Consider the following 12654-nt stretch of genomic DNA (forward strand, 5'->3'; position numbering starts at 1 on the left):
TTCCTTACTCTAATAAATGTGAACAGAGATTAATGTCATAAAAGAAAAAATATTAAATGTAGATCAAATAATTAAAAAGGTAAATTAGTGAAATTATAATTCTAATTGATGTTTCCTTAAAAAATCGCGTAAAAAATAACATGACAAGTAAAACGAGTTAAACAAAAAATATTTACTAAAAATTAAAAAATAGAAGTTCTTCATTTAGATAAAAAATCAAATTTCTACTTTGTTTGATCTTAAACATGTAAAATTAATATAATAATTTGAATTAGAATTATCCAAATCAAAATTTGATAAAAAATTATATGTATTACTTCACTATTACAACTATATAGAAGAGCCGGTTTATAGAGGCAAGATTGTCGTCCGTGTTCGGTCCTACTTTTTTATTCAAGAGTAAAAAAATCCTTTGTGGTCCCATCCACTTTTTTATTTAAGGGCAAAAAAATGTCGTTTTATACTTTATATTACCAACTCTTCTAAAAAGTAGATAGAAATACTTTATTATATTTCTATTTTTCTACTATATAGAAGCATCGGTTTACCCATGCTTCGTCGACAGTCACTCTTAAAAAAAAAAAAAAAAAAACTTGACCCCACCCTCCCCAAACACATGAAAAAAAAAAAGATGGACCCAATATTAAAAAAAAAAAAAGTGCACCCCATATACTAAAAAATGAAACAATATTCATGTAATTCCCAAAGTATCCCCATCAAGTCAATAATAGTGGATTCATTGCCACATGCATATTAACCCATTAGTGAGAGCAAATGAAATTATTGCACAGCAAAAAATATGGACCTCATATTATTACTTTTCTTCAAAATATTTAATTGCTGTTTTTGCTATTCCGCCATGTCATTTATTTGTTATTTTTACTAAAATAAATATACTTAAAATATATATATTTAAAAAATAAGATACAATTTAATTATTTTTTTATTTTTATTCTTACTCTAATAAATGTGAAAAGAGATTAATATCAAATGAAGATCAAATAATGAATAAGATAAATTAGTCAAATTATAATTCTAATTCACGTTTCCTTAAAAAATCATGCAAAAGACAACATGATAAATAAAAAGAGTGAAACCGAGAATATTTACCAAAAATTAAAAAATAGCATTTCTTCGTTTAAATAGAAAATTAATTTCTACTTTGTTTCGTTTCAAACATGTAAAATTAATTTAATAATTTGAATTACAATTATCCAAATCAAAATTTGATAAAAAATAATAAGTATTTTACACTTTTAAATTAATCGAATTAAAATTGAAAGTATCAACTGATGCTTAAATATTGCTATTATTTTATCTCAAAGAGAGGAAAATAGTTTTCTTTTAAACAAGTCTTCTCTTTTAACACGAATAAAATAAAGTTTTAGATATGGAGCACAAACTATAATGTTATATTAATCGTATTTTGAACATAGTACATTTATATATTATCACTATCTAAACACAACTACATATACATAGATACACTATAATTCGAAATGTTGGGCCCGTGCACAGCACGGGCATAAGCCATCTAGTACTACTTAGAAGAGGGAGTTTGGTCGTCCCTCTTCGTCGTCCGTTGATGGGCCCCATTAAAAAAAAAAACTTTTGGGCCCTATAGTAAACAGACCCTAAAAAAAAATTATGAATCCCATATATATTAAACAATAACTAATATTTAAAAAACATTGTGGGCCCTATATTAAATACCAACCAGTATTATAAAAAAAAGTGAATTCCATATTTAAAAAATAAACAATGTTAAAAAAAAAAAAGTGAGCCCCATATTAAACACCATGCGTATTCGTAGCAAACACTAATATAATAAAGTTTTAGATACGGAGCACAAATTACAATGTTATATCAATCGTATTTTGAACATAGTACATATAAAAAAAAAAAATTGGGCCCCATATTAAACAGGCCCATAAAAAAAAATTGTGGGCCCCATATATATTAAACAACAACTAATATTAAAAAAAATGTGAGCCCCATATTAAACACCATCCAGTATTAAAAAAAAGGTGGAAACCATCACATCCAAACTCACGGGAAAACAAAAAAGTGAACCTCATATTAACAAAATCAAGTAATATTAAAAAAAAAAGTGAATCCCATATTAAAAATACAAACAATGTTAAAAAAAAATTGTGGGCCCCATATTAAATACTGTGCGTATTCGTAGCAAACACTAATATAATAAAGTTTTAAATACGGAGCACAAACTACAATGTTATATTAATCGTGTTTTGAACATAGTATCCCATATTGACAAAATCAAGCAATATATATATAAAAAAAAAAATGAATCCCATATTAAAAAAATAAACAATGTCAAAAAAAAAAAAGTGCAGACTTTATATTCTTAGCAAACACTAATATAATAAAGTTTTAGATACGGAGCACAAATTACAATGTTATATCAATCGTGTTTTGAACATAGTATATATAAAAAATAAAAAAAAATTGGACCCCATATTAAACAGGCCCATTAAAAAAAATTGTAAAAAAAAATTGTGGGCCCTATATATATTAAACAACAACTAATATTAAAAAAAAATGTGGGCCCCATATTAAACACCATCCAATATTAAAAAAAAAGTGGAACCCACCACATCCAAACTCGCGGGAAAAAAAAAGTGAACCCCATATTAACAAAATCAAGCAATATTAAAAAAAATAAAAATTGTGGGCCCCATATTAAACACCGTGCGTATTCGTAGCAAACACTAATATAATAAAGTTTTAAATACAGAGCACAAACTACAATGTTATATTAATCGTGTTTTGAACATAGTATCCCACATTGACAAAATCAAGCAATATATATAAAAAAAAAAATCCCACATTGTGGGCCCCATATTAAACACCATGCGTATTCGTAGCAAACACTAATATAATAAAGTTTTAAATACGGAGCACAAACTACAATGTTATATTAATCGTGTTTTGAACATAGTATCTCATATTGACAAAATCAAGTTATTATGTTTACTAAATATACTTAAAATATTTATATTTAAAATGAGCTAAACCGAGAATATTTACCAACAATTAAAAAATAGTATTTCATCAATTTCTATAACAAGTCTTCTCTTTTAAAAAATATTAATAAATTTGCCGATTTTGTATTCGTAGCAAACATTAATATAATAAAATTTTAGATACGGAGCACAAACTACAATATTATATTAATCATGTTTTAAACATAACATTCTCTCTCTATCTCTCTCTCTATATATATATATAATCACTATTCAAAGACAACTACATACACATAGATGGACTATAATTTAAAGTGCTGGGCCGTGCGCATAAGGCCTCTAGTAAAATATATAATTTTAAAAAGAAAGAAAACAAACGTGCATTCGTACAAAACAACATATAATGAAAAACCATCCAAACAGGGGTAAGTAACAGGGGCAGTTGTGTTTAGTTCCTCGGCTTAGCTATTTTTGTTCAGTTGAAGATGCGAAAGGAAAGAAAAGCGTGATGAAGCAGAGGAATTTCCGAAAGAGAAGTATAGTGGATGATGGTGAAGAAGACGAGCAGGAAAGGAGGTCAGTTCGTCAACTCTTCAATTAAGTACTTTAGGGTTTTCAATTTTAATCTGTTGCCCCCTTTTTTTCTTGTTTGTTATGATTCAAAATATAAGAAGATTTAACATATACTATATATACATAAACAATAAGTTTGATTTTATATATATAGTGTAATTTTTCGATAAAGGGGGTTCAGATGAACTCGTACCCTGTTTTTTTTTGTTTTGTTGGGGGGGGGGGGGGGGGACTCAAATGGAATTTGTTAATGAGGATTTGAGATGATGAAGCAGGTTGGCTTTAGAGGAAGTGAAGTTTCTTCAAAAGCAAAGAGAGAGGAAGCTAGGTGTCCCAGCTATATCTTCAACAGCATCACAGGTTACACCAGGCGTTGGCGGCGCTAGTAATAGCAATGCAGGTGGTTTAGTTCGCAAGGTGAACGATAAGGCTGATGGTGATGCAGAGAAGGATGAGTTGGTGTTGCAAGATACTTTTGCTCAGGAAACTGCCGTCATGGAAGAAGATCCCAACATGTAATACTCAATTTCAACCTGAATGTCTTATTCATTACCCTAGTGTTGCTCAATGCCTGTGGTCAGTGGTAAATGTAGCTTTAGCGCTATGGATTCAATCGAACCCCTTTATTTTGACACGGATAAAAGTTTTTATGTGAAAAACAACAAAATTTCAACAAATATATGACTCTGAACCCTATAATTTAAAAGTATAGTGAACTCAGGGCTTTTTTTTTTATTTTTTATTTTAAAGGTTAAGCATATTAAGTTAAAATTCTCGATCTACCTCTGCCTGTGGTACTGCATTAGGTTGATTGTTTTGTTGGTAACTAACTGTTTATTAATTACCAATAAAGTGATTACAAAGGTTGAGCTAAGCTAACACAGCTTGCTTCAGTCTTACAAAATCTCATCATTAATATAGAGCTCTAGAATATACTCTTATGGTCAGAATTTTAAATTTTGAATGAAAGTTCTAATACCATGTGTGAAGCACTAACATTGCATATGTAAGCTATCTCCTTAGCTATAACTTCCACATTTCTACTTCTTTGTTAAAAAAACCTTTGGTTCCTTTCAATCCATACTGAGTACACACACTCTGCATATACCATCTGGAAAGCCTGGGCTGCTTGGGACTTCCCCTTTCTATTCCTGATACTCCATTGAATAAACTGCTCCCAGTTAGTAGCTAGTGGAAAGCACTGCCTGTTTAGCCATACTAACAGTCTGTTGAAGAGACTCCTTGGAAATTCGTATTATGTGAAGAGGTGTTCTTTGGATTCATCCTCCCCTGCTTGCTGGTCTCATTAGGTTGATTGTTAGATAGATTGCATTAGGTTGGTTGTGTCTTCTTTGGAGTTCTTTTTCAATCAAGTGTTGCCTTCATCTTGATACAGTCTTAATAGCGGTAACTATCTCTATTAGCAGTATATTTCAGGGCAATGAACTATTCTTGCATCTGTCATTTCATTTGCTTATGGAGCCAAAAATGATACTACTAGGCTATATATTAGGCAATATCTTAACACTTTTGCTATTCAAATCCCTTCTTGCCATGGTACTACCGGGTAAGTTCAATATTGTTAGAGGTGTAATTGAAGATCAACGAGGTGCCAATTTTGAGTTTTTCTTTTTTCTTTTTCTTAAATCATGATTAAATGTCTGCTAAAGTGATCTCTGTGATGACGTTGAAATTTTGCCTTGCAAAGGCTGTATCTTTACTCGGAGCAAGGAAAGAATCTTGGCTCCTCAATTTATCTGATTGTCAAGTTGACCCTGGTTTCCCTTTTTAATAAGGTTGGTAGTGGACAAACCCGTTTTTGAATATCACATTTGGGAAAGGCATCCTAGCTTCTCCATTACACTAATTAATGCTTTGAGGGTATGGTCACTGGTATTCCACTCAGCAATTTGTGGCAGAGCAGCAATAGTGCAAAGCAGACTCAAAAGTTCAATAAGATACATATTGTTCATGTGCCTACCCGAGTCCAACAACTTAAAGCAGCAATTAGATGTAATTCAGAATTAAGTCCCCTCATTCATTATAATCTTTCTTTTGATACAATGCATGGAATGCTGACACAACACTTTTGATACAATGCATGGAATGCTGACACAACACTTTTCTTTCAAAAGTTGACTCTGCATTAGTGTTGTCAAAGCCACTATTAAGCCTTGAAGCTGGGTGTAAAACAGGTTAAGCGCTTCGCCTTACTTAGGCTGCTGTTTAGTTGCTACACCAAGGAAATTAGGGTGTTTGTCTCAACCACAGGCTTTGTCTTGAAGAGGGAAATACCAAACAATAATTTTTCACTTAATTTTGCAGTCCATTGTCATATAATTGTTCTTGTGTTTAGTATAATCATTCTTGAATGAACGTATAGCTTTTAAAAAAAAATTGGCTTGCGCCTTTTTCATTAAGCCTACGCCTTACTTGCACTTTGCACTTAAAGCCTCGAAAGACATCAATGTTTTTTTTTTCTTCACTACTCGCCTGTGATAACACTGCTCAACATAGACCTGAAAACAAACTTATTAGCTGCTATTCTCTTGATGTTAGGAAAGTTTTATGAGGAGTCGAAATTGGAGGTTTCTCTCTTATTTCACTCGTGATATTCATCATAATTTTTTTGACATAGTAATTATTTTACTAGTTGAAAAAGGGAAATATCCGCATATAACATGTATACAGAAGGTGCGGAGTCCTAATAAAAAATAAGTAAAATGAAAATGGTAGTGTGTCTCGTACATACACATGGTTCTATTTGAAAGCTTCAGGTTCTCCAAAAATGTACAAAAGAGCGTTATCAATTGCCTTTCCTAGTCACACAAACTACTAGTTGATGCCTTGATCTTATCTCAAGAATACATGATTTTCAGTTCACAAAAGAATACATGATCATAATATGTCCTGTAAGGCAAGACAAAGTTTACACTCATCTTATTGGTAGCTGAAGAATTAGATGTTTTTGGGGCATTATGGTGCTTATTTTCTAGCTGAAATATGGGAAAGCACATGGGTTTAGTGGGGGGTTGAAGTTCTGGAATTTGGTTCTCAGGGGTTTCACGTGCTGGATAAAACACTAACAAATTTGTGAAACGAAGGAACATATTCGACAAGTTGAAAAGTTGAAGTTCAAATTTTGGACCATGTTGGACTTTAATCTGAACACTAACCTGATCACTAGAAATTCTTGCTGGGGATGGGGGAGCTGGAGACTTGATAATGCGTGTTTAATGGTTAGGACTTGGGTATGAGATAGACTTGGGTGATAGAACGGAAGAAACATTTGAGAGAAAGGAAGCAGTAGGAATACTACCTAGAATAACATTCAAATAACTATGTAATCTCAGGGTGTAGAGACCCCGGTTTGAGCAGAGAATTAGATGTTAAACTATCATTCCTCTTCCTTACATTGAATCTACTGATAGGCCTAATAAGCTTCCAGATTTCCTATTCTTAGGAGGATTTTCAATAGATAATTAAGTAATTCTATTACTCGACTTCTAAGTAATTCTATTACTCGACTTCTAAAACCAGTCAGAATCTAAGTAAGAAAGACAAAGTCTTAATGCGTTTGGATCTCATTTACTGGACCCATTGAAGCTTATTGTAAAATAGTTAGTTATCAGTTATCACACATATATGTCACCCCAAATACAAGTTTCTGATTATTCCACTTGGTTGGTTTGCAACAATCTAAGATCAAAACAAAGAAGATATGTCCCGAGTGTGGCCTGTGGAGTGGAGAAGGTTTCTCTTTCTTGCCACTGTGTTGTGTAAGTGCTCGGCTTCTTGGAGATGGTTTGCGAAACAGAAAGTTGTACCAAAAGTCCAAAACATTACCAAGGGATCTACGTTCTAGATTCACTGTCCTTGATTATATCAATCTTTATATTTTCTTTTTCTTTAATGTAATGTGCATCACATGTGTAATGGGGGGATATATCAAAAAGAAAATAGGCTCAAGAAGAGTACTTGAATGTTGTAACTTCTATTAGATGTTATTAATTCTAGCACCCAAGGGTGTGGCCTAGTGATCAATAAAGTGGGAGGAGAACCATGAGGTCTCAGGTTCAAATCTCAACTGAGGCAAAAAACACTAGGTGATTTCTTTCTATCCGCCTAAGCCTAAGCCTCGGTGGGCTGTGTACCCGGTACCTAGTGTAATATATGAGGTGCACAGAACCTGGTCCGGATGCCACTGTTTTAAAAATAAACAAAAAAATAAATAAAAAATAATCGCTAGTTTTCTTAGAGGAATATATATCCTTTTATTGGTTCTCAAATTTTGATCATGCACATGTTTTAGCTATATATGTTTACTGCTTTCTTCCTTTTCTGCATTAAAAATTTGGCAGGTTGAGATATGTTGAGCAAGAGTTGGCTAAAAAAAGAGGCAAGAATGTTGATGTAGCAGATCAAGCTGAAAATGAGGTGAAACGTGCAGAAGATGAACTTTACAAAATTCCGGAGCATCTAAAAGTGAGTAGTAGATTTATAATAATTCTTGGGCCATCAAATTGCAAAGGAAATAGGAAAACAACATATTTTCTCTTTTGTTTGGCGTAATATGGTTATGTTACTATATTTGCTTTTATCTGTAAAAGAGAACCTACATTTGCTTGTAGGATCTAGCATCCTCACTTTTAACTTTTATTAGGTTCGCTTTATCTATATTATGTTCATGTATTCATCTGGATCCAAGTATTTAATGTTGCAGTTTTAATTTGCTTATTTATGCCTTGTGTCTTCTCTATTATATTCATGTTATCATCTGGATCCTAATAATCTGGATTTTGCTGTAGTCACCACAAAAGGCTGATATTTGGTACACAGCCCAATTTTTCTATTTTTGGTAATAGTAATGGTTTTATTGATAACAAAGAGCAGAACCCTCATTGTCAGATTATTATACCTTCTGTTTGCAGTCGATACTCTTGTTTTCTTATGTAGAGACAACGCATCTAAAATGTGTAACTGTGTGGTTCCAACTGTTCCAAGTAGTTTAGGGACTAGGGATCATTTTAAAGAAGGGGAAAATAGTTTCACCATCAACTTGTTCCGAGAAGTTACATGCACACTCTTAACTTTGTGAGCTTCCCTTTTACCCCTCTATTCTTGTTCGAAGTATAACTAATACCCCCTAAGAGGTGATGTGTAAAAGGAAGTGTTTTCACTCTCCTGTATGCACGTGAGAAGCACAAACAAATGGCATTTCTAATAGGAGATTATTCAATTAATAATGCTTATTCTTTGTGGGCCCTCTTTTCTTTTTTACTTTAATTTTTTCATTTTAAGCTTTTCTCTTTCTCTTTCTTTCTTTCTTTCTTTCTTTTCTCTGGACATGGAAACCTCCACCACCATCTTTTGAGATATCCAAATAGCAAGAAGTTCGTTTTGCTGTTTTCATCTCTTGGATCTGGAAGAGCAGCGCTGCTATGAAGCAAAAAAACCTTAATTTTCTTAGAATATAAATCAAAAAGCGAAAAGCAGCTACTGCTGATAACAAGTATGTGAATTGTTATGGCAATCCAGGAGCTAAGGGGCAGAAGAATTATGCATGAGTTACTGTGATGTAGCAATTTACTGTGTATTAGCATAGTTCAGCTAGCGCGTCCTATAGCAGTCCCTTTGGATTAGGGGTTTAGAACAGTGTTATCAAAAGCGCAAAAAAGCTCTAACGTCAGCAGGGGCTTTAAGCGCAAATAAAGCGTGGGCTTTAATGAAAAAAAGCGCAATGGTGCAAAAGTACAAATATATATATGTTTAGTCCAAGACTAATAATAATAAGCATGAATTACAAGTATATGGACAAAGAAATTGTAAAAACATTACGATAAAGTGAAATATCATTCATCTAGTGTCACCTCTTCAAGAGAGGCTCATTGGCAAGAAAAGTTCCTGTTTTCCCGTGCTACTTTTCAATCAATCATCAATCAATGACATACGCTGCAAACCTGAATTAGTTGGTGTCAGCTATGTGAATCCTCTAGTCTTTTTTTTTTTTTTTTTTTTTTTTTTGTGATAAGAAAATCCTCTATAGTCTTTCTGCTCTATCCGAGACTCTTCTTTGTATTATTTATTTTGTATTCATGAACACCCTTTTTCCCCTCTCAGGTGAAAAGGAGGAATTCAGAAGAGAGCTCCACTCAGTGGACTACTGGAATAGCTGAAATTCAGCTCCCTATAGAGTATGCCCGTTTATTCAGATGGTGTAAACACGGGTTTTATTAATACAGTTTTTGGATATTGATCAAATTTCTGTTAACCTTTATTTAGAAAAAAGGTTTGGTTGGAGAAAAGTTTTTCCTTTTAAGCTGGAATCTGCACTCTATTCCTGAGATGAATTTGAAGATTTTCTTGATATTGATTTAAACAGTGGAAAACTGTACATATTTTACTCTATTCATTTGGGAATATTAGAGCATGAAACCAATCCGTTCTTACTTGTGAATTTATACATGAGCTCTGTAGAAGACTTTTGATGTTCTTTTTCATATTTTTACTGGTCTAAGGTACAAATTGAAGAATATCGAGGAGACAGAGGCTGCTAAAAAGCTCCTTCAGGAGAAGAGGCTCATGGGAAGAGCCAGAACTGAATCTAGCATCCCTTCAAGTTACTCCGCAGACTATTTCCAACGTGGCAAAGATTATGCTGAAAAACTCCGGAGAGGTATGTTGTAATTGCTTCTTGCGACTAAGCTGCAGAGTTGCCTGATAATAAAAGTTTCTTTTGTATGAACTTCAAACCTAGACAACCTTTGAATCATTTGGGAAAATAATTGTATTCGCAGTTATCTTCACTTCCTAGTTCCATGATTTTTTTTAATTTTTTTTTTGGTTGTGACTTGAGAAAGGTAACAATTATGTAAATCGTCAGCACAAAGATTGTGCTTAGCTAATTACAGATTCCAAAAGACTACAAAAACATGTGCTTGTTCTTCTTACAAGGACTCTATGATGTCTTCTATGGATTCATCATCATTTGCATAATTTCTTTGCACCAATAGTTGAAAAGCAGTATGCAATTCATCTTTATCCTCTGAATGGAACTGCTTCTATCTTCAAGTCAACTAGCATTCCTTTCCTTCCAGTCTATCCACCAAATGCAAGAAGGATCAAGTTTCAGAGGTCCTTCTGGCTTACATTGTCTACCTGATTACGCCAGCACCTCAAAAGATCACCTCTGAACTTTGGCATAGTCCACCTGTGTCCAACCATTCTGAGAAATAATTGCCACAGCTGAGTAGGTGACCCCACAATGCAAAAATGCTGGCTATTTGTGCCTGACTCTGCATAACATAAGTAGTACCTGGAACTCATCTGAATCCCTGGGTTAAGCAAGCGCCTAGCCACCAACCAGGCAAAACAAACTACTTTGAAAGGAGCCTCGATGTTCCAGATCTGCTTCCAAGGCCAGTTGTTGCCCACTTGACTGTTTCCTGAGAGTAAGGAATAGGCTTTCATTGTGAAAACCTTACTGTTGGTCCCCTTCGTAGTTCCATGACTTCCAGTCTATTAGAACCATCACTTGCCATAACATAGGTTAGCCCTTGTTACAGGACACCACAAATACCCGCTGTTAGAGCCCACATATCTCATGTTTTTGGGAGAAGAGGCCGTGTAGTTTTATATGTCATCTGCCTCACAATTTATGTCAGCCTCTCAAATTTTGATATCAATCGACCACCTATTCTTACACTGTCCAGTTGCTACAGATGTGTGGAATATGTTCCTCACTATGTTTGGTTTGCAATGGGTTATACCTCACACTGTCAGGGAAGTTTTTGTCTGTTGGAGTTCTTGGAAAGTTGGGAAGGCCATCAGAAAATCTGGTCTATGGTCCCTGCTTGCATTTTGTGGTGCTTATGGTTGGAAAGGAACCAAAGATGTTTTCACGGTATTGTAACTGCCAGCTCAAATCTCAAGGCCAGATGCCTGACTACTCTTTTTAGCTGGATTAAATTTACCCCTGCATATAACCCAGTCTCTTTTTTGGATTTTATTAGCTCCTTAGTCTTATGATAGATTCTTGGATTTGTCAGCTCTCTAGACTTATGATAGGTTTTTTGTTATCTTTGTAGGAGCTGATATTTCCTCCTCTTTTGTAACTATGCATCCCCTTGATGCCTTTGTGATTATAAAACACTTACATCATCAAAAAAATCGACCAATAAATCCTTTGAAGAGTATCTGATCTTCGTACTATAAGCTCGTATATTGGGTTTAAATTTCTCCTTTGGGCCAAGGTTAGCCCTGGAATTGCTTGCAACTTTATGAAGTGCTTGTTTTCTATTCCTCATTGTTTTTTTATCACTAATGATGCAAAACCTGTCTTTAACAGAACATCCTGATTTGTACAAGGATAAAAGTAAAGATACCGGACATTCAGAATCCAAACCCAATGATTCAAGTTCAGATGTAGGCGTTAAAAGGCAAGCGGCGACTGATCAGTTCATGCTTGAGCGCTTCCGTAAAAGAGATCGCCATCGGGTCATGCGTAGATAGTGTGCATGAACATGGTTCTCCCTCATGTTCCTCAGTGAAAGGTACAGGTGTCCAACTTCATTTGCTGTCTCTGAAGGCATAAGCTGTTTTGACATGGAAGTAGCTGTCATTTCAACCTTACCAGCCCCCGGTTTTACATTTTCGTAAAGGATCTTTACCAGCCCATTTTGTATGCAGATTAATTTCCCGACATCGAGAATATGACTCTTCTTAGAGATGACAATATGCTTTGCAAATTTTGGCAGTGGCAGTTTACTGTTGTTTTCCATTTTTTGGGTCCTTCATCTATTTCTATTTCTTGTTTTTCATAGTGTTGCCTTTATGTCCCAAAAAAAAAAAAAAAGATGTTTGGGCTAATTTGTTTTATTTCATATAAATGTGTACTTCTCTAATTGGGACCGCTAACCAATTTTTAAGTTATGAATAGCCCACGGGTTAGACTTGGCGTGGTTTGTTGGAACTATTTTTTGCGCGGATTGGCCTTCTTTTTGGGGTGGTCTTTAATTTTTGTTCCTCAAATTGGTTTTCTTTAATTTTTGTCCTTCGCCTGATACCTCGAGGTTCTGGGTTCGAACTTCGGCTC

At 34.1% G+C, this 12654-nt stretch overlaps 1 protein-coding gene across 3 annotated transcripts; it reads left to right on the forward strand.

Moving 5' to 3' along the window:
- Window positions 1-3374: 3374 nt before the first annotated feature.
- Window positions 3375-12339, forward strand: LOC132644874 (protein COP1 SUPPRESSOR 2). 3 transcript variants are annotated; one of them, XM_060361525.1, is made up of 7 exons: window positions 3378-3563; window positions 3836-4075; window positions 7922-8045; window positions 9681-9754; window positions 10079-10236; window positions 11908-12112; window positions 12249-12339. In XM_060361525.1, exons 1-6 carry the CDS (start codon window positions 3496-3498, stop codon window positions 12069-12071), a joined length of 828 nt encoding a protein of 275 aa, XP_060217508.1. In that variant the 5' UTR covers window positions 3378-3495; the 3' UTR covers window positions 12072-12112; window positions 12249-12339. The 3 variants fall into 3 exon arrangements, with proteins under 3 accessions (XP_060217509.1, XP_060217508.1, XP_060217507.1); XM_060361526.1 differs by lacking the exons at window positions 11908-12112; window positions 12249-12339 and adding an exon at window positions 11648-11780 and having other exon boundaries at window positions 3375-3563; XM_060361524.1 differs by having other exon boundaries at window positions 11908-12339.
- The last annotated feature ends 315 nt before the right edge of the window (window positions 12340-12654 follow it).

This window comes from Lycium barbarum, chromosome 6 (genome assembly GCF_019175385.1).
Source record: "Lycium barbarum isolate Lr01 chromosome 6, ASM1917538v2, whole genome shotgun sequence".
Lineage (NCBI taxonomy): Eukaryota > Viridiplantae > Streptophyta > Magnoliopsida > Solanales > Solanaceae > Lycium > Lycium barbarum.